The 21,320-nt window shown below is 36.1% G+C and overlaps 1 protein-coding gene across 5 annotated transcripts in view; it reads right to left on the minus strand.

The window, feature by feature from the left end:
• Positions 1-21,320, minus strand: part of LOC122577230 (tyrosine-protein kinase Btk29A) — a 271,717-nt gene that overhangs the window by 199,644 nt on the left and 50,753 nt on the right. For all 5 annotated transcript variants that reach the window (XM_043748383.1, XM_043748385.1, XM_043748384.1 and 2 more), the window contains one exon: positions 20,779-21,072. In XM_043748383.1, the coding sequence (XP_043604318.1) occupies positions 20,779-21,072 (294 nt within the window). The remainder of the gene's footprint in view (positions 1-20,778; positions 21,073-21,320) is intronic.

The raw sequence follows: 21,320 nt of genomic DNA on the forward strand, positions 1-21,320 counted from the left end.
AATGTAACGAGACGTGATAAAGTGCACGCGTATCGAGCGAAAATTCAAAGTCGGTTTTCTCGAAAACAAAGCCTCAAACGAAAAATTTTTATTCTACATTTTCGACTTCTTTTTTCGCGTAGAATCACCCCCTTTCCGCTTGTACCACCAGTTACCAACCACCCTGTATATAATTATAATTTATATATTATATTTATATTATATATATTTGTATAATTATATATATATTATAATATAATATATATAATAACAAATAATATATAATAATATATAATATAATATGATATAATAGTATATGTGTATAACGTTCTGTATATTTCTGCATCCATTTATTGTAGTTTTTTGACACAATCAGTTGTCTTGGAACTAAGTTACTCGTAAACAATACACGTAAAACTTGGGACCTTTATCAATTTATGAAAAAATTGAAAGTGGATGATACTCTTTTAGCACTTAGCCAACCGAATAGGGAGATCTGCCCTCTGTGATGAAAATCGCTGCATAGTCCAGCTGGGAGATCTCCCTTCTTGACTTTAGCAACGCGTTCTCTTTTTTTTTTTATTATCAGTTATTGTTTAGCTGAAATTGTTCCCAATTAATCGCGCCACTTGCTCTGCTTTTATAAAGTACACTATATAATAAAAAACAAAATTTAGTGGTGTTAAAATTAATTAAAAAGCTACACTATCAGTGATGACTAAATGAAGTTACAATCGAACGATACTGCAATATAACAAAATATTAAAATCCATTATGTATTTTTCATTTCATGTTGAAGTCGTGTTATTTATCTTTAGTCATCTTTAACGTTTTTAATTTTACCTATATTTTTGTATGCTTATAATATATTGTATACTTATAATATAATTTTGTATACTTATAATATACTTATAATATACTTATATATACTTTGAAAATTCAAAGTCGATTTTCTCGAAAACAAAGCCTCAAACGAAAAATTTTTATTCTACATTTTCAACTTTTTTTTTCGCGTAGAATCACCCCCTTTCCGCTTGTGCCACCAGTTACCAACCACCCTGTATACTCTCAATTTGATGTTTTGTATAAACAATATGTGAAATCGTTAAAGAAAATCATTACCGCAAAATATAATTAACCCCTTGAATAACTTTTAGACTTCTTTTTTTTTTAAATAGTAAACATTAGTCCTCGATAATTGGACAAATGCGCGGTGGATAGCGTATGGGTTGACTTGTCCATTGCGGTGAGAAACGTACAGTCCGTTGTGGCGTGCGCGGTTGGCAAAGCAGTGGATTAATGCATTCGCTCTTATAATGTTCACCACATCATCATGCTTTGTTTCTTGTAGTTTTCCGCGATATATTCAACGATACAATAAACCTACTTTTATTATAAGCAGCAGCTTCTACCTTTTCATAAGTAAGCACGTTACTTATGTATTCATTTATTTCATGGTTTAAAATTTACGAAATTCATATACGTGACGCTGGTAGCGAACGTACGATTAAATAATTTTTCTGTAGAATATAAAAAAAAATGCATACAAAAATGTTGCAAAAATTACGATGTGCTCCATTATTAATTAACACTTTATCGACGTTTTTTGTCGCCGACGCTTACCGACCTATTAATCGTCTTTTTGTTGTCGATAATCTTTTTCATTATTCGAGCAATAATTTGTTATTTTGTACTAAGGTACCTTGCTCAATTGCGTCAATTGCGTTGCTTCGTGAGCTCCCACAGTTTTATACCAATTTGAAAAACTTACCGTTCGCGATGAACGAAAAGAATGGCATTGGAGAGTTTAAACCGAAACAGAGCCGGCGCCAGGAAGAATCTGCGCCTGAATTGCCGATCGGACATGCGTATGTTGTTGAACCGGTCGGTAAAGTGTCTGTCAAATTTTGTCAAATTTTCACGCAGAAACTTCTTATTTGTTATCTTTATTTTCACTTATTATTATTATTTTTTATCACTCGATCTCGTACTAAAGAAATGTCAGACGAGAGACGCAAGGAGATTGCTAAAGCGACATTCGAATGAAAATTCTAAAAAAGATGCATTCGTTGAAACTGTGCAATACATCGGATGCTTTAGATGATCGGGAAACGTACCGCCCCTCCATTAAACCTCGCGAATGCAAAAGAAACGCGATTCTACATCAAATGTACCGTGGATCTGGATAGAACGCAGACCGGATAGATTCTTCGTGGAGAGAAGATAGGACGCGGCGAATACGAGGAGCATGGGCCTGCCATGCTGCCTGATCTAGGCCATCTCTGTTCGCTAATGGATTACCAAGACGCTCGATAGCAATTAGGATGATATCGACGGAGCGCGAGAAACGGAGTATTTTCTGCGTAATTGATGGAAAATCGAGACTCCTCGACGATGAATTATCGTCTAGAGTACTCGATTGTACGTAACACATAGGACCTGCGATTTTAATTTTTAAGAAGATTATCAGAGACATTGAAAAATTTGATGAATACAGAGGAAAAAAGGAGAAACTCTTAAGCGCATTAGTGGAGAAAAATGATCAAAATTAATAAATATAAAGGAGCTATATAGACGAACGGAACGAAGCTTAATTTCCAAATTTGGAAAGAAATCAACGCAGGTGACAGAGAAAGAGGTGGGAGAACCGACTTGATGAGAAGAAACGTATATCAGTCAGATAATGTTAACCCTTTTAATTTCGTTAGCAGCAGCTGCCAACGTTTTTAAGTGTTTTGTTAGAAATTTACTTTAACTAAAAAATAAGACAATTTAAATAAATAAAGGAAGGATTCACTTAAATACAAGTTTTATTCACACTATTGTTGTATTTTCTAATTTTTAAGTGTATGATATATCTTGAAATTTCCAGGACGCAATTCTGCTTTTCTTTGGCACGTTTCACAAAAAAGCTGGGACTCCACAATGGAGCTGCTGAGATAAAAACTGATGTCGAGTCACACTCGACATAGCAGTGCAAGGGGTTAATGCAGCAATGCAACTTTCTTACCATCCATCTTTATCGAATAAAACTTTCACTAATGTGGGAAATATAGTGCTAGTAGTAGGTTTGGTAACGGTATCATTTGTTTCAATATCGCTCACGCCAACACAAAATCAAGTATTAGGTTGTCCGAAAAGTTTCTTTCGTTTTATAAGGAAATAATAGGAGTATAATGTTCTTTGTTTTATATTAGTTTATTGAATTATACACGAACATAATAATAGAAATAGAACGAAATGGATCATACCTAATTCAATAAAATAATATAAAACAGAAATTGTTGATCATCTATTATCACCTTACGAAACGAAAGAAACTTTTCGGACAACGTAATATGATGCTCCATCAATCTATATGCACGCAGTCATCATTCGTCACTCACTCGTCTCGTCACAGCGGCTCTTTTTCACGCTGGCCACACTCCTTGACAATGCTGACAACACTCTCCCAATAACTCACTAACAGCTACCTTTTATACCATGGCCCTGGTATACATGGCACGTCCATGTTCCACAGACGTGGATGGCCCATGGTCAAGTAGACCTTCTAATTTACCAAATGTCCAGTTGGACAAATTGTAAAGTACAATTTACATAATAAAAATGAAAATAAAAAGTAGAGTTTAATTTCCCAGTGTTTTTCCCCGATACTACACTGGATATGTACCTGACATGTCCATGTTCCACAGACGTGGATGGCCCATGGTCAAGTAGACCTTCTAATTTACCAAATGTCCAGCTGGACAAATTGTAAAGTACAATTTAAATAATAAAAATGAAAATAAAAAGTAGAGTTTAATTTCCCAGTGTTTTTCCCCGATACTACACTGCATATGTACCTGGCATGTCCATGTTCCACAGATGTGGATGACCCATGGTCAAGTAAACCTTCTAATCTACCAAATGTCCAGTTGGACAAATTGTAAAGTACAATTTAAATAATAAAAATGAAAATAAAAAGTAGAGCTTAACTACCTAGTGTTTTTCCCCGATATTAGGAAAAATATTTAATATAACACAGAATTCAATACATATTTAATGTATGCAACATACGTTTGTTTTAACGAAAACGATATATTTTCACGTATCACATCTTGCGAATAGCGAACGTGCTAATAATTTATCTGCAAATTTTATGAAACTAACGCTTATGATTTATTCGAGATGGAATAAATTTCACTTGTTGTTTCGATTGATTTTTAGTGTGAAACGATGAAATATCGCGATGGTTCAGAAAATGAATAATTCGCCCGAGTGTCAGGATTCGCTCGACGTTAGCCTTTTATAGGAAATAAAAACGTCGCAGGCACGAACGTTTGACGAATTTCAGCATTAATATTAAAAAGTGGCTGTTTCGCATTGGATTATCCAATTATCCGGTCCATCAAGCTGCCGCCGAATTCCCACGTTTCTCGCATAATTCGCAACTTCAACGTCCGCCCGCAGTTTTTCCCCACGATTTTTCAATCGTCCGTGAAATCTGAATATCGTATTTCAGCCCCCTTCCCCTCATCGGTAGAAATGAAACATCGTTGGGTTTATTCGAATGGTCGTGCACAATCCATTAAATTTTACATATTCTACCGTGACTATATCGTATAGAAGAAAAAAAAAAAAGAGAGAGAAAAAGCGGATGGAAAAAAGGCGAGCGAAGGAAAAGCGTTTAAAACATTTTTTTCCATACGATTATTCGTATAAATTCTCGTCCAACTACACATGTCTGTCTCACGTTGAAACGAATATTTGACCGACAGTTTTGGACTTTATACGTCGGTTCATTCGTTACACTTTTCACACAAGCTATTCTTAATTCACTTAATAAATCAACAGATATCTAGTTATTATTATTATTATTATTATTATATTGTTATTATTAATATTGTTATATTAGTTAAAGTTTAACAAATTAGGCGAACGTCTGTACATCGACAAACGCTGATCCGGTTAGTCGCTTACGGTTCTCGTGTTTCATGTGAATTGTATTCAACTCGTGTGAACTGTGTAGCTTTTGTTATTATTGGGTTGGCAACTAAGTGATTGCGGATTTTGTCATTAGATTGTATTGACACAATCCGCAATCACTTAATTGCCAAGCCAATATATCTTCTTCGGTTAATTACAGAAAGTATAGTATTTTGTATGTAATTTGAGCGATGTCGAAGGACGAGTAGCTCTCAAAGAATATTTTTCTTGCATCATTTTTCTGAGTCTCTTCGAAAACGTCGTTGATGTTTTTTCCTTGCGCGTTGCAGCTGATATTAAGATGCAAAGTTATACGATCTCGAAATAATTTTCAAAAATAACAGAGAATCTTTTCTGGCGTATAATTTCATTGTAAAATGTTCATTTATAACACACGCGCACAAGCAATGACGACATTCTAAATTTGGCTAATGCTTTGGACAAATTTCTGTATAAATATGACAACGTTCTACGTGAATTTTAGATTATGTATGAAATTAAAAGTACTTAGAATTGTTTGCGACATTCCTTCAATGACGTTATATCTTTTTAACCAGCCTTTTCCAATAAATTGAAGTTTGGAGAAAATCAAAGTCACCGACCAATTTGTGAAGTGTTAGGTTGGCAACTAAGTGATTGCGGATTTTGTCATTTGGTTGTATTGACAAAATCCGCAATCACTTAGTTGCCAACCTAACATGTATTAAAACTATTCTTCTTTACAGAGCTTTAGCCTAAAACAATGAAACATGTATTCTATATTTCTTAAAAGATTAGTTCAAATTTGATGATACAGATGAACAACTACTATCGATTTCAAGAAGTTAAAATCTTTCTCGTTAATAATATTTCATCTATGTGACCAATAAAAAAGAGTTAAAAATCGTAAAATATATTACAAATTTAAAATACCAAAACTTCTTCTCTTCGTTCAAGTTCCAGCAATTCTTCCATCTTTTCTCTTACCCCATTTTCTCGCAGTAATTTTCAATTCCTCACAGAAGAATTTGTATATTAAAGTGCGTTACTTATAATTTATCACAGAAACAGCACCTTTGTCACAGACACTTTTCTATCTAAGAACCATTTGCACTAGAAAATTGAGCTTCGATTATCAAAGGTTACAGCGGCCAATAGAATCGCCAAGTCGTTAAATTCAATCGCGTAAATAAAAAGAATCGTTTTCCAAGGCGATATTCGCGACAGTCTCTCGTTTTATGGTGATCGCGCAAAATCTATATCGCCAGACTCTTTAAAACTTTATTATCCTGCATAAAATCTTATCGACCTTTCATAGCACGGTTAAAGATTTAATGTCGAATATCGATTCGTCGTTATCTACGTAGGGTAAAAAAGATACGACGGGAAGGGAACTTAGCTGACAGTGTTTCGCCAATGAAATTTCATCCACCTTACGTATGGTGTATAAGAAAACACGGTTTATATGGGAAATCCACAGCCTGCACCAAGATGACATTTTATTCAATCCTCTGTCGAGATGATTAATTTCGGCCGATATTGCTATTCGAAATGGCCGGTGAAATTGCAAAAGTGTTGCAGAATCGTTCCGCGAAAATTGGATACCTCCACGTACACGATAACTGCCATCCTTTTTCTAGCGAAATTTTTAAACGCTTTGCGAATTTACTATTTCAAAAGTTACACATTTCTGAAACTATAATTATTTGCATCTTCTACAAATTTCGATAAATACATGCGACTATTTTTTTTTTTTTTTAGAATATTATTTTATTAGTGTTGGAGAATCGTTTCGCGAAAATTGGATACCTCGACGTACACGATAATTGCGATACCTTTTTTAACGCAATTTTTAAACGTTTTGCGAATTTACTATTCACATTTTTGTGCTATTTTTTTACAACATTATCTTTACATCATAGCAACGTACCTATTGTAGATAATTCACTGAATATTTTAGTTTCAAGTTAAAGTTAAAATTCGTGTTGTTTTTTAATATAATAACCAATAATTTAATTGGTAATTAAAAATTACCAATTGTTACAAAAAGTATATTATCTTCAGAATTGAAAGAAAATTCTAATTAACACATTGTTGACCGGCCATGAGTATACTCCTGATGCGCTTTTTTTCATCAGAGTCGTTTTCTCGGTGCACTGTTGGAGATGATGCAGTGCAATTGTTGGTCAGCATGGCTCAAGCTGTGTCTCGCCTATAAGACCCGTCAAGTTTCGTCCTTTGTCGTGAAAAGTATCAACGATGATGGAAAGTACCAATGAAGAATCTTTCAATGAATTATACGGGCATGTTTTATCCGATTGTCCGAGTGATTGTGAATCAAATTGTGGTAACTTAGAAAATGATACTGTATCAGAAGATAGTGAATCTGATATTAGGCCACCAAAATATCATTAAATCTACCTGTATATTACAATAAAATAAGCACATGTGTTACGAGCGTTCGTGAAGAAACGCGTCAGCGAGAGGCGTAGATTCTCGCTACGATTCTGATAGTCGACTCCGCGAACCAGTCGTTCCCCTGTTTCGATCAGGATAACAGAGGTAGTTCAAAAGATTGTAACACTAAATTAACAGGGTTAATATAAGCTTCTATTTTAACAATATTTAAAGTTACACGTTACAAAAGATTTAACGATAATACAACTAGTTTATTATTATAATTTGACTCGACTTTATCATATTTCTCGACGTATTCGTTTGACTAAGCGAACTTGATTTTATTTCTTTGAACCTCTCGATGCATTCGGTTTGAATCCTCGTATAATACTGACTGCTCTTCGATTTGTTTCCTTTGTCTTCTCGTAGAAGCTACCCCCACCACGATCGAGTCTCGCAACCGTTCGCGCCTATGATCACGTACGCCACTTTTTTTGCGTAGGTAAAATAACGGACCGAAGGGGAATCGATGTTTCTAGAACTCGCTGCTCGACGGCAACTATGCGTTTATCGCTACTTTGTGTATATTCGCCGGTCATGTAAGACGATCTGTCTGCGACATTGTAGTACCAGGGGAGACGGTTAGGAACACAGCCTATAGTAAGTCTCTGGGCATAACGTGAAAGGGGTAGATCGTGCAGATCAGTATTTGGCGGACAGCCGAATTAAAGTGGTCCAGAAAATTAGCATTTTTTCTGATAAACTACACTTTGTTTGATGCATATAAAATGTACTGTACCTATCTGCCAGAAAATAAAACAAGATACAACAAATTTCTACTGCAAGTAGCTAAAGAATGGATAACTGTGAATTCCAAAGAATGCAGCATTGCACCTGACGCTTCTCGAATTTCTAAAACAGCTCTTTATTATAATGATGCACCCTTCAGGCTTTCCGGACAACTAAGAGACCACGTGTTAGAAAAAATAGTCACTGGCAGAAAAACAAATCCGACTAGAGCGTGTAGAGTATGCCCTTCAAAAGGAAACCGCAGAAACTAGATATATTGCAAAAGCTGCTGTGCATCATCACACAGAAAAAGAAATATTAAAAGTTGAATAACAAATAGAATTTATTAAAGTTTATTTATATTGTGTTACTTGCACATCAAATTACGAAATAATAGTCAGTGACATGAGATAAATTCTCGGTAAAATTTCCGATCAACAATGTGTTAATTACGAAGAGATTTAACCAAAAGAAAGATATTTGTCCCACAGCTGAAAGAGAATTCTCTCTCCAAACGATTAAATATGCAAAACTCCCTGACAAATGTATCCAAACGAAAGGAAAACCTGGACGTTTCACTGCATTATTATTCCATTGAGATAGCAGGCGAGTGGACAGAAATTGAGCGAAGCTGTTCGACGGAAAAGCGAGAAAAGCAACGGTGTCCACGCGAAATCTCTAAATCGTCGTTACACATCGAGCATCGTCCCTCGTCGTTCCAAGAGAATCGATTACCATTTAAATGGAGTGTGACTGAGCCCTAACTACATTGTGACCGGTGCCATGTCAGTGTAAATCGAGTCTTAAATTCCGACAGAAAATGTAGCCGTGGGCCGCGTACGCGAAACGCATGCAAATGAACTGCATCGAGTTTCTAGCCGAGTTGCCGACCATTCGTCTGCGGTGTTCCTATTCGAAAAACGAAAGTTTTAACCGGCAAAGCCGGAGGATAGGCGAAACCAGAGAGGGAGATCGTTTATCAAATACTCGAGTACCGGTACCGTGAATGGCAGTCCAAACTTTTTCCATCGGATCCTCTTCAAGCTGACCAACTTCCTCGAAACTTGCCTGTTCAAACACTGTTCACCGATTATTTCGCATCAACCTATGCTAATATCGTGAAAAGCTTGAATTCCAGATGTCGCTAGTATCGCAATCGTGATATTTCGCGGGATACATTTTGTAGATCGTTTCGGAACGTGAAACTCGTAATTATTAGGTGGTTTAATTACATTTCACTATTAAATCAATCAACACGCTCTTTATACGTTTTGTTTGCCCTTTCAAGGTCGAATACTTTTACCCTATAAGGAAAGTTGTATTTTATTAAATACGAAAAATAGAAATATATTTCGAAACAATTTCATATGCATAACACACTGAAATGTAGCGGACCAATTTCATCAAAAATGAATACATTTATGGTGCTTCGTTAATCGATCTCGTATCGAGTTTTAAAAAATTGCCTGCGAAGAAACTAAATATTCTATGAAATCCCTGCTGTCGAACCAAACATTTTGTGTGAGGATATTTCTCGTATATTAAACGTGGTTATAGAAATGTATTGCAAAAGCATAAATTAGCTTAAACCAAATGTACATGTAAAATATAATTAGGTTATTCCCGTTACACGATATATGGAGATGATGATAGCAACTGTAAAATATTTAAATTTAATAATAATAGAATTTTTCATTAGGCTTATATAGAACGCTAGATTGAATTTAACACTTTGACCACGTCCTGGGTCATACGCCATGCTTTCTCCTGTGACGCCATGTTGGTTATTGGTGACCGGAGCGCCTCAGCCTCTTTGTAAAAATTGTAAAACCTCAATTGTAAAAATTGAATGAAAATTGGCAGTTAGGGCATTTTGAATATAACCGATAAATAGACGATACTTTGAAATAAAAAGTGCCCCGTTGAACAATTAAACATTTTTATTAGAAAATCAATAAAAAAAAAATGAGGTCAAATGTGCATCTAACGGTGCACTGTGTTGAAACACTTAGGGAAGAATGTTGTCTTATATCATCAATTTATTATTATTTTGCTATTATATACTTTGAATAATACTCCAGTGGCGCCCTCAGCGAAACATGTGATTTCTGTGTGGCAGTCAAAGTGCTGCATTAGATTTGTACAGAAGCAAATCAAAGAGGACCAGTTGCGTTGATTGTTCGCGCGATAAATTACGATACTATCAACAACCACTATTGTCATCTACTTTGACCTTAGCTACTACCAAGAGCACAAGAAGTATAGTGTGCTTTTGTAAGAGAAGACCTCTGTTCCCTGATCTAAAATATTCGATTATGCTATGTGCAAAATTAATGAAGAAGAATAGGAAAATAGCGTGGTAAATCCATATTTGTTGATGTTCTAATTTCAATGCTACTCGGTGACCCTTCTAAAGTGTCTTCTTTATAAAAATTAATATTTTTTTCTTACAAGCATATAAAGCATTTAAAAATTTCATTAGCACTGTAAGAAGATACAATTGTCATGATTGGCAAGATATTTATTCTAATATATCTGTAAACAAATTTAATGAAAAGACAATTTTGAAACTACTATTGAAACTATTGAATTGTAAAATTGTTTTCATAAACAAGCTTCTCCCTGTGCTTTATTTAATACTAAAATCAAATAAGAGGAGAGAAATTGGTAATATAAAATTCATTCACAACATATTAAATTTGAAATATTGTTGCTATTTTAAAATATCAGCTTAAATTAAATTTGTTACATTTTCCTATTGTAATCTTCCATTAGTGTCGCAAGCACAGACTAACTTCTCCCATTGCTAGTTATTTTCTCTCACTCTCTATTTTAATTTACATTCACCGGCTGTTTACTTAGTAAACAAAACGAATTGCGGCAGATTTTGAAAGAAAATATACGCTTCCGTATCTGGAGGATTAAAAAAAGAAACGAATTTCGAGGAAACTTTTTATTACTTTTTTTTTTTAATGAAATTCGATTTTACCATGAAGAATGTAACAGTATGATGGAAAAACAACGAGAATATAGAACTGTCGCCACTTATCATTCTTCAACGCGTCACTACTTGAATCGAGGGAGAATGTGGAACGTGGCTTCTTATTTTCTCGGTTCTTCCAACTTCTGCATTCCAGCAAGATACTTCTCGGTATTGCATAACGGGATGCTTTGGAGGCGCGAGATTACGTGGAACTATGAGGCAAAGAAGGAGAACGTCGAGCAAATGAGACTTTGCTTTGCTTCGCTTCGCTTTTTTCAACGGTAAAGCCACTGCTTCGTCGTTGAAAAAAAGCATACGAACCGAGGATTCTAACACTGTTGCCACATAATCTAAAACGTATCATCGACCATTATACATTTAATCACCTCCGTTCCATTACCTTCGAGCAGAACAGATTACTGTATTTTATTTTCTTTTATCTTCAATTGCAAGAAAGATCGTTCGAAAACTAAGTATTTCAAGAAAAAGATTAAGATGATTAAGAATTTTCGAATCGAATGCTCGAGTATTTAAAATTCTTGGTGTACCAGACACCATACTCATCTAATTGCTATCGTTACAAATGGCCTAAAATTAAGGCGATTTATAATAGAAGAATTTAAAGAGAATTTAAAGTTATGGAAGTGTCTAAGATGATTAAGAATTTTCGAATGGAATGCTCGAGTATTTAAAATTCTTTGGTGTACCAGACACCATGCTGATCTAATTGCTATCGTTACAAATGGCCTAAAATTAAGGCGATTTACAATAGAAGAATTTAAAGAGAATTTAAAGTTATGGAAGTGTCTAAGATGATTAAGAATTTTCGAATGGAATTCTCGAGTATTTAAAATTCTTGGTGTACCAAAAGCATGCTGATCTAATTGTTATAGTTACAAATGGCCTAAAATTAAGGCGATTTACAATAGAAGAATTTAAAGAGAATTTAAAGTTATGGAAGTGTCTAAGATGATTAAGAATTTTCGAATGGAATGCTCGAGTATTTAAAATTCTTTGGTGTACCAGACACCATGCTGATCTAATTGCTATCGTTACAAATGGCTTGTAATTAAGGGGATTTACAATAGAAGAATTTCGTAAATTTCATTGCAGATTTTAGCACTTAGAATCTGACTATATTGGGCCGGGAAGAACTTCTTATTCTAATCCTAGAACTTTCTGCAGAGACATAATTATGTATAATTGAAAATGTATCGATTGTTAAGATTGTCTTGAAATCACGTTGACTGCCGGACGTGTTTTCAATGAAATCTCCTTCAGGCCACGAGAGCCGTAGTACCAAGCGTACTCTATAGGTACTTCCGCCGATATTTTAGACAACTTAAAATCTTTGCTCTAATTCGTTACAATGTCGAAAAGGAAAATGAAAAACTTATTTCTTAGTGAGTCAAATAGCAGTGAAAAAGAAAGCTTTTACGAGGTTAGACACAAATTCGGATAATAGCGATGAGGAAGAAATCAGATTTCCTAGAAATAGAAATATAAATGGAATTACATCGTCTGATTCTGACTCGGATATTGATAAGTGCAATCGTAGTGATACTGAATGTAATGAAGATACCGTTGACGAGATTGTACAAGAATTGATCATTGAGGAAGAGAGAAGAACTGACGATACCGAGGAAAGTACAATTCAATTTGGTGAATGGAATGAATTTAATGGTCGGCAGAAGTCATTTTCTTTTCCCGAAACAGACGGCCTCATTAGGCAATTACCTGGCGATGTCAATCCATATGATGTGTTTCAGCTGTTCGTCGATCACGAAATAATAAACTTACTTGTATCAGAAAATTGTAACAAGAAAGGATGTAAATATTAGAAGAATTAGAGAGTTATTAACTGCAAAATTATTAGGGTTGTCTGAAAATACAAAAAATCCTTGTCTTCGACGGAGTCAGCATAATATCGCCGTTCGGAAAAATGATTCCGGAAGAAGCATTAGTCGCGCATGCAAACTATGTTATTCAGATAAAAGACGTCGAATGAACCGATCAAACACGCGAGACAATTTAAAGAAAACAACAGCTTATTGTCCAAATTGTCCCGACCAACCTCAGCTTTGTATAGAATGCTGCAAAGTTTTACATTTTAAATAATTTTCTTAATAAAACACTTTCGTATTACTTTTATAACAATTCAATAGTTCTATTACTTCCTGTGGAATATCTTTCCAAATATCTACGACGATGCTTCGCAAGTAGTCAAATAAGAGTCACCAGAGTATGGGAGACGCGGCCCTATCAGAAACCTCGCTGTCACCCGTATATGGGTGACGCCCCCTACCAGGAACTCTACTGTCATCCGAATGCGGGTGGGGCGACCCTGCCAAGAACTTTTGCTGTCACCCTATGTGGGTGACACGTCCCCTACCAGAAGGTTTATTGTCATCCGAATGCGAGTGGGGCTACACTGCCAGGAACTTTTGCTGTCACCCAAACATGGGTGACACGCCAGTCAATGTGTTATAAAAGACAGAAAAGCGTGATTTACTATGTTTAGAAGAATAGAATTTCGATTTTTTAACGGCCGAGTCGGTAAAGTGCCGAGTTGCGTGTTTCTGAGTGGATGAAATTTGAACACTTTGATGATTCAGCTCTAATAATCAGTTGGTTATCTACCGTAGCTGGTCATCATCGTCCTATTGGGTTGGCAACTAAGTGATTGCGGGTTTTGTCATTACATGGTACAGACAAAATCTGCAATCACTTAGTTGCCAAGCCAATATAATACGTCTAGAACACGTGAACGAAGCACGTGGCTGGATGCACGAATATTCGAAAACGAAGATACACATGGACGTTCCCAGCGCATTTGCAAGCTAATACCCGTGCTAATTTCATTAGACCAATCCAGCAAGTGTTAATGTTACAAACTGGCCAACTTCTAAGGCACGAACGCAGTTGCGAGCAAGGAACTTGTTCGAGGGAGCAACTCGGGGAAAATAATCGGATGAGCTATTCCTTGGAAACGGAACAGCTGTATACCGCGAGAAGTGGAAGATGTTTGTACGCTGGAGCTCACTGAAAAATGGTAGCAGGATCAAATGTAAAACGATAACGCGGATCGTAGCCAGAAATTATGAAATTATTGTAATCATTTCATCGTCGTTAACCTTATTTTTTTTCTTTTTCTTATTTTTATTATTAAATTTTCTTTTTCTCATTTATTGTGATAGATCTCTAGAACTACCGCACCAGTCGAATTGACTGGTTTTACAATTTTATTTTAAAATTCTTACTTCATGTTATATTTTTTCCGCAATGATGTAATGCCTTTCGCAACGATAACTAAAAGAATAATATAATGAATTTTATTTTGTTTTTTATGTATTCAAACTGAAAATAATTTTGCATCAGGGCTACTTATACCAATACCAGTCAAAATGACTGGTACCTATCAAAATGTAAAAGGGTCCTGCAATCTGTTTATCGAACCCCAATTAACCAGTTTCCTCGTTTCGTACAACTTGCCACACGTTTTTAACATTTTTACCGCGTATCATTCGATACGACGATATCAGTTATCAGGAAAATTCCGAATCGATCGCTAGATCGCTAGATGCTAACGCTAGAAATACCACACCAGTCAAAACGACTGGTTCTACAATTTTATAAATGTGGCAACCCTCGTTTAGGGATGATGGTCGCAGATAGATTAATAATACCAAAAATGTACTACATATATCGAGATATGTATAATTTTGTGTGGTAGACTAGACTAGCCGCGTAGTAGTGACACACGTATGTGAATATGAATATGTGAAAGTATGTGTGTGCGCGGCGTCTCGAAAAACAGATGAATGTAACTGTTCCGTTGGCAGTGTGGTACGGAAGATGGCGGGACAAAGAAAGTGCTGAGACGCGTGCAAATGTATATCGACGAAGATCCTGGAAATCGTTTATTAAATAAATCTATAACTATCTTAATTTGAATTCTAAGTGTAAGCTTAGTGTTCCTTTACTTTTATTTCGGCAATTAAGATCCACAATTCTCAACAACATAACATGGAATTCCTTCTGTAAGAAAATAATAAATGAATAAATATAAAAATATTCTATTATTACGTACTTTTTAAAGACCAGTCATTTTCAATGGTTTTGGTAGAAATAACTTCGTGTTAACTATCAGTAGTAGTAGTATTAAGAGTATTTCAGCTAAAGTTGTGAGTATACAATTTTTTATCAAACCCTACGCGTAACTTTTATAGTATGAAATATTTGTAGTTATATAAAAGTACTATTAATTGACACGAAATTTAATATACATATATCCTGATTAATTAATATGTGTATAAGTGGTAAATAAATTCAGTAGAGCAGAAGTGCTTCTGGCAATTTAATTGAAATTATTCCACAGAAGGATGATATTAATTTAGAAATAAATTAGTACACGTTTCAAGTTGCGACAACAAAATTTTACGTATTAATTTCTGTCTACGACGCAACATTCTTATGTTTGGAAAACGGTCACCGTATACTTGTCACAGGTTCTGTAACGCTGTGTACACGTGATCGACACTCGCGTCAAAAATTTTAATAGAACGTCCAGATACTATCGTTCTATTCATCCCACAACGACCCATCGATACCCGGTCAATGTCGAATTTTTCTTTCCTTTAAAGCGGCAGAGCAATCTGGTCATCGAATTTTCCACTTTTCACTGAACAAGCCATTGAGCATTTCGCGTTGTTGCAAGAATAATCATTGAACAAATAGTTCCATGGTACAGGAAACGTTAAATGTTGTATTTGCGATTCTTCCAGGAGAAGAATATTTTTAGAATATTTATTTTTGTTGAGAATTGTGGATCTTAATAGCCGAAATAATGGTACAGAAACACTAAATTTACGCTTGGAATTAATATTAGAATAATTATATATTTATTTGATGGACGATTTCTAAGATATTCATCGATACGCACTTGCACGCGTCTCAGCACTTTCTTCCATACCCGACTGTTAACCGACTGAACACAGTTTACATTCATCTGTTTTCGAAACGCCGCGCACACACATATTTTCACACACTGATATTCACGTACAAGTATCTCTACTACGCATCTAACCCAGCCCAGCACACAAAATTATACATCTCAATAATTTTAAAATATTGTAGAATATTTAGAATATTAGAATATCTAACGGCACATGAGTCAGTGGACAATGCGAATCGAGGGCGACTCATGTTGTTGTTTTGCCTCGAGACATTGACACCGCCTTGACGCACGAAACGTAACGCTAAATAAACACCGAGCAAAACAATGTGGCCGTTATGGGCAACCGTCGATCTAAGACGAATTCAAATTTTTCAACTCCCCCCCTCCCCCGACCAATATAAATAAACGGACGCGATTGCGGACGAGTCAGTTATTATCCGAGTCATTATCCGAGCTATAGTTCGAGTTAACACAGGGGGATGGCGGTCAGGCGGCCTAGACCACGACTAGAAGGGGGGATGGCGTTAGAGGCAATGGCCCCCCGCTATTGATGGCTAAACTCAACAGTTAGGGGAATTTTTAGGACTGGTTCGATCAAGAGGACGCGGGAAGGGGGTGCAACGGAAAGATAATTCGTAAGAGGTCCCCGAAGCACGTGTAGGATGGTCATCGTGGAGTTTTAGTCGGTAAGAGACTGACATTACTCTGCTGTTGACGATTATTAGTAGCAGCGGAGTGTCCATGAGGATTTCTCCACGTGCAAAAAAAAGAAGTTCGAGTTAACACGCGAGTTATTTATCCGTTATTATCTGCGATTAACGAAGCATATGAGTTATTGAGTTATACGCAAACGATCATACTCTATCTTTGCGAATATGTTTGTACGAGCGTCTCTCGACAGTATTTATATTTATTTAATTTATTCCAAATATATTTGACGGGTTGTAGCAGCAATCTCTCGTTATTCTATATTACAATTCTCTGCAAGTCCTGTACAAATATATGTCGGGTTATCGTCAGGTTTAGGGGCGTGTAACGAATCTTCATTCGGACTAGCCATCGTTGTTGTACAACAGAGACTACATTTACTGGTATAAATATGATTTTTACAGAGTTTGACAAATAACCGTGGTGATTAGACACTCGAGATGTTAATGACAATGTTCTTAGGTTCAATAAAGAATTCACGGTCAACGGGGTAACTCCTTTGAAGCACAAAGTAACGTTTGCTGTGACACTCGGTATAATGCTGCACGTAAAGACGATGTGAAAACTCTCCAAGGTGACCGCAAGAATAAAAGACTGATGGAAACTTTACTCTCCTTACGATCGCGTTTGTTCGTTGTATATTGGTCAGGGATACCAACAAAATTCCAGCCGTTGTTGTTAGGCAGTCCCGCTTAGCGGCGACACTGTTCCTGCCCGGGGTTTGATTGTTAATACAACGTGTGTCCCATAATATTGGCACTTCTCTGTTAGGTAAAAACGTTCATCCCGTGACCGTGGCCACGTTCAGCGACCAGTTGTGTCACCTCGAGTTCAAGCTCACCGTCACAAATCTCGGGTAAACATAATCGGATTGAATCATAACAACTATTTCTAAGTTTCATTATTTAAGTACAGCTATAATAAATAGTCTAGTCTAAAGTACTGGGGATCTCCCAAAAATTCCAAAAGAAAGGCCCCGATGTCCTTTCATCTCCGACATATATATAGAATATTTTGGGCTTAGCCTGAAGAAGAAAGAAATGTTCAAGTCTATCCTGAAGAAGCGCGTTGGAATGTTCACGAAAGCTCGAGATAGATCGCAACTAATAAAAATATGATGAAAGCTCGAAGAACTGCGAGAAATGTTATCTAATGATCGTAAAAGTTCCAAAATGTAAAATTCATGAGATGTACGTCTAGCTGTTCGAACAGGCAGATAGGAGAAGAGAAAAATAAAAGAAAGGAGAGGGGAGGAATGCGAGACGCAAAGAGGATCTGTTCGATGCGCCGAATGGGTCGATGCACGGTGAGGTGACGGAAGAGGAAAAATAAAATATAAGAAGCCGCGTCAAATGGGTCGGTGCACAATGACAGCATAAAGAGCAAGACACAAAGAATACTATCGTTGTGCACTGACCCGTTTAACTACGCCTGTCGAATTTCATCCCTTATTTTGTATTTGCAACCCTGTTTATGGTCCTCTGCTTCATGTTCCGTGCTTCAAGAAGGAAAAGAAGAACGTCGAAATGTTACTGTGGATCGTCGACGTAAGATACGACGTCATCGAGGACACCTCGTATGGTCACTTTTCCAAAGAAATAAAGAAGCGGAATATTGCGAAAATGAAAGTTTCTTGGATGTTAAGAATTATGCGAATGATATCGTTTCAAATAATTGTTTGATATTTATTAACCCTTTGCACTCTGAATTTTATTTCAATTTCGTTAGCAGCAGCTGCCAACGCTTTTAAGTGTTTTATTTGAAATTTACTTTAACTAAAAAATGAGACAATTTAAGTAAATAAAGGAAGAAAGAAATTCAGTTAAATAACAGTTTTATTCACACTATTGTTGTATTTTGTAATTTTTAAGTGTACGATATATCTTGAAACAATTTCCTGGATGCATTCATAAAAAGAGGTGGAACTGAAAGAATGTCGAGTGGGACTCGACAAAGGAGCAGCTGAGGTAAAAACTGACTTCGAGTCACACTCGGCATAGAAGTACAAAGAGTTAATGTAAAGTGCTCAAATTTATCAAAATATTTGATAATTTCATTAAAATGCAAATGAAGAAACAATTGAACGATCTTCAAGTTACTTAATATTTAAAATATTTCAATATTGAGTACTCATACTTTTGAGCAGCAGTTTAGTAAAAATAATTGTCAAAGAATAGAAAGAAGCTGATGGCTATTGTAATGTTATTGGTTTAGCAACTGAGTGATTGCGAATTTTGTCACTAGGTGGCATTGACAATATCCGCAATCACTTAGTTGCCAACCCAATATTAATGTAAAGTGTTCAAATTTATCAAAGTACTTGATAATTTAATTAAAATGCAAATGAAGAAACAATTGAACGATCTTCAAGTTACTTAATATTTAAAATATTTCAATATTGAGTACTCATACTTTTGAGCAATAGTTTAGTAGAAATAATTGTCAAAGAATAGAAAGAAGCTGGTGGCTATTGTAATCTTAATACTAAAACTATCAACGATTAAAGTATAAAAACGCACCAAAAAAGTCAAAATGAATGGTATATGAAAAAATATATAATGCAAGGGAAAGACATTTATACCCATACTTCCAAAAAAAAATCATTAAAGTCATAAACTGTAGCGTGAGAAATTTATAAATTTCCTACCAAAACCTACGAATTGACCATTTTGAATATGTCGGTGTTTCCAATATAGTTAATTAAATATATCTCCATAAAAAATAAAAACAATGTTACATTTCAATGCAGTCTTTACAAAAAAAAAAAAAAAGAAAAGAAGCAACAGGATAAATCCAACAAACAGAAGAATTTAAATGAAAATTTAATACAAGACTGATAGTTAGACCAATGAAATAATGTAATTTCCTAGTTATTCCATGCAACGTGAGCTCAACAACTGTCAATTCTGTTGAAACTGATTGGAATTTCAAAGCCACTAAGGGGTCCTAATGGAATCCGGTATTAACTGACCGGACATTTATGACTGGGGGAGAGTTTGTCTTGGAATTACCGCGACGCTCGCTAATATTTAACTGGAAGGGGGCTGGTGAGTTTCGGTAAGCCCGAAATACAGCGCGAAGTCGAACCGGAAGGAAACAGGTCGCAGATTAAACGGAAAACTAGCGTTGAATTTAACATTGGCCAACTCATGGGATTAATTAAGCTATTAGTCGATTGGTCGAATCTATTTTAAAGCTGGTGAAAAGTGGAATAAAGAAAAGAAGCAAAGAAGAGAAAGAAAGAAGAAAGTTCATGGAAACAGATTATTATGGAAGAAGAATAGCTTCGTTAGCGTCGCGAAGATATCTTGGTGAAACTGTAAGAAAAACTTGAGAGTTGCACTGGAAGATCTTGAAACACGAAATTCATGTCACACGTTCGCCGTCTTTAAAAAAGGTAAAACGCTCGACGTATCAAAGAAACGTGGTCGTTTCCAGGTTTTATCCTCTCTTTGCCAGAGTCAGCAGATAATTTTCTACTGGTTTCTTTGAAACGTAGACCTTGGCAAGCGTGGCGCGAAAGAGTCGCCAGAGTATCAAGTTACAACATGTATATCTCTAACCTTTGAACTTCTCACTTTAGTTTTCACAATCGCCAGTTCTCTAATTCTTCTATCGATCATCCTATAGCATTCCACGTGCGCCATCATACTTTCATCTTGTTTTCCCACGTCCAAGTTACCAACAAAACAAGAAAAATCTATTCCTCATACTTTAACCTTTTAAAGATGGATCGCCTGCAGCAACTTAATCCTATGTTACACAACATTGGCAAATACAATTTACAAATCTTGGAAAAATCCGATTTTGAAACATTCACGATTCTATCACATTCAAAGTGCGCGCGTTTCTTTTCTAAGCGTCGCACCTGCCCTCTGCTGTTCGAGATCGGATCTACCGATGTAGAAGCTTTGGAAATTATTTTAAAATCTTACTAAGCAAACAGAACAAGAGAAATAAGAACGTATTTCGTAGAAAAGGAGGAGATGAAATAAGAAGAAAAATGACAGTTGGTACGAACCGATAGTTGAACGGGCCTGCGAGTGAATGATGGGATTGTTGTTCGCCTCTGAGTTGGTCGTCTGTGGTCGATCGGTTATGGCGGCAGTGGTGGCGATGGTGCTTCCGGTGGCCGAGGTGAAGCTCGAAGTGGACGTGGAGGACGGGTTCGTTGCGTTTAACGGCTTAGAGGACCAGGAACTGCAAGTGTCGCAGCCCTCCGCGGAACGTGTAGACAAGCGGCAGCAGGACCAACGCTTTCCACTCCACAGTCCGGCGTGGTAACGACCGCTCAGGCCAGGATTCTCGCTGCACACTGTAAACAGACCAACGAACCGTCGAATTAGTTATTTTATTAACAAATTAGTTATTAGTTTTAACAAAGTTTTTTAGTTATAAATCGTTGGAACATGGTTGATGAGAGTTTTGAGTACAGGGGTTTACATTTCATGTCTTTGACAGATGAACAAGTTTACTAGGTATGTTCTATTCCTATGTTTCTTTTAATAACTTAATCAATAAAAAGCCTTTAACACTTTAACTGCCACGCCGAGATCACACGTT

Source organism: Bombus pyrosoma, linkage group LG18, assembly GCF_014825855.1.
Source record: "Bombus pyrosoma isolate SC7728 linkage group LG18, ASM1482585v1, whole genome shotgun sequence".
Taxonomy (NCBI): domain Eukaryota; kingdom Metazoa; phylum Arthropoda; class Insecta; order Hymenoptera; family Apidae; genus Bombus; species Bombus pyrosoma.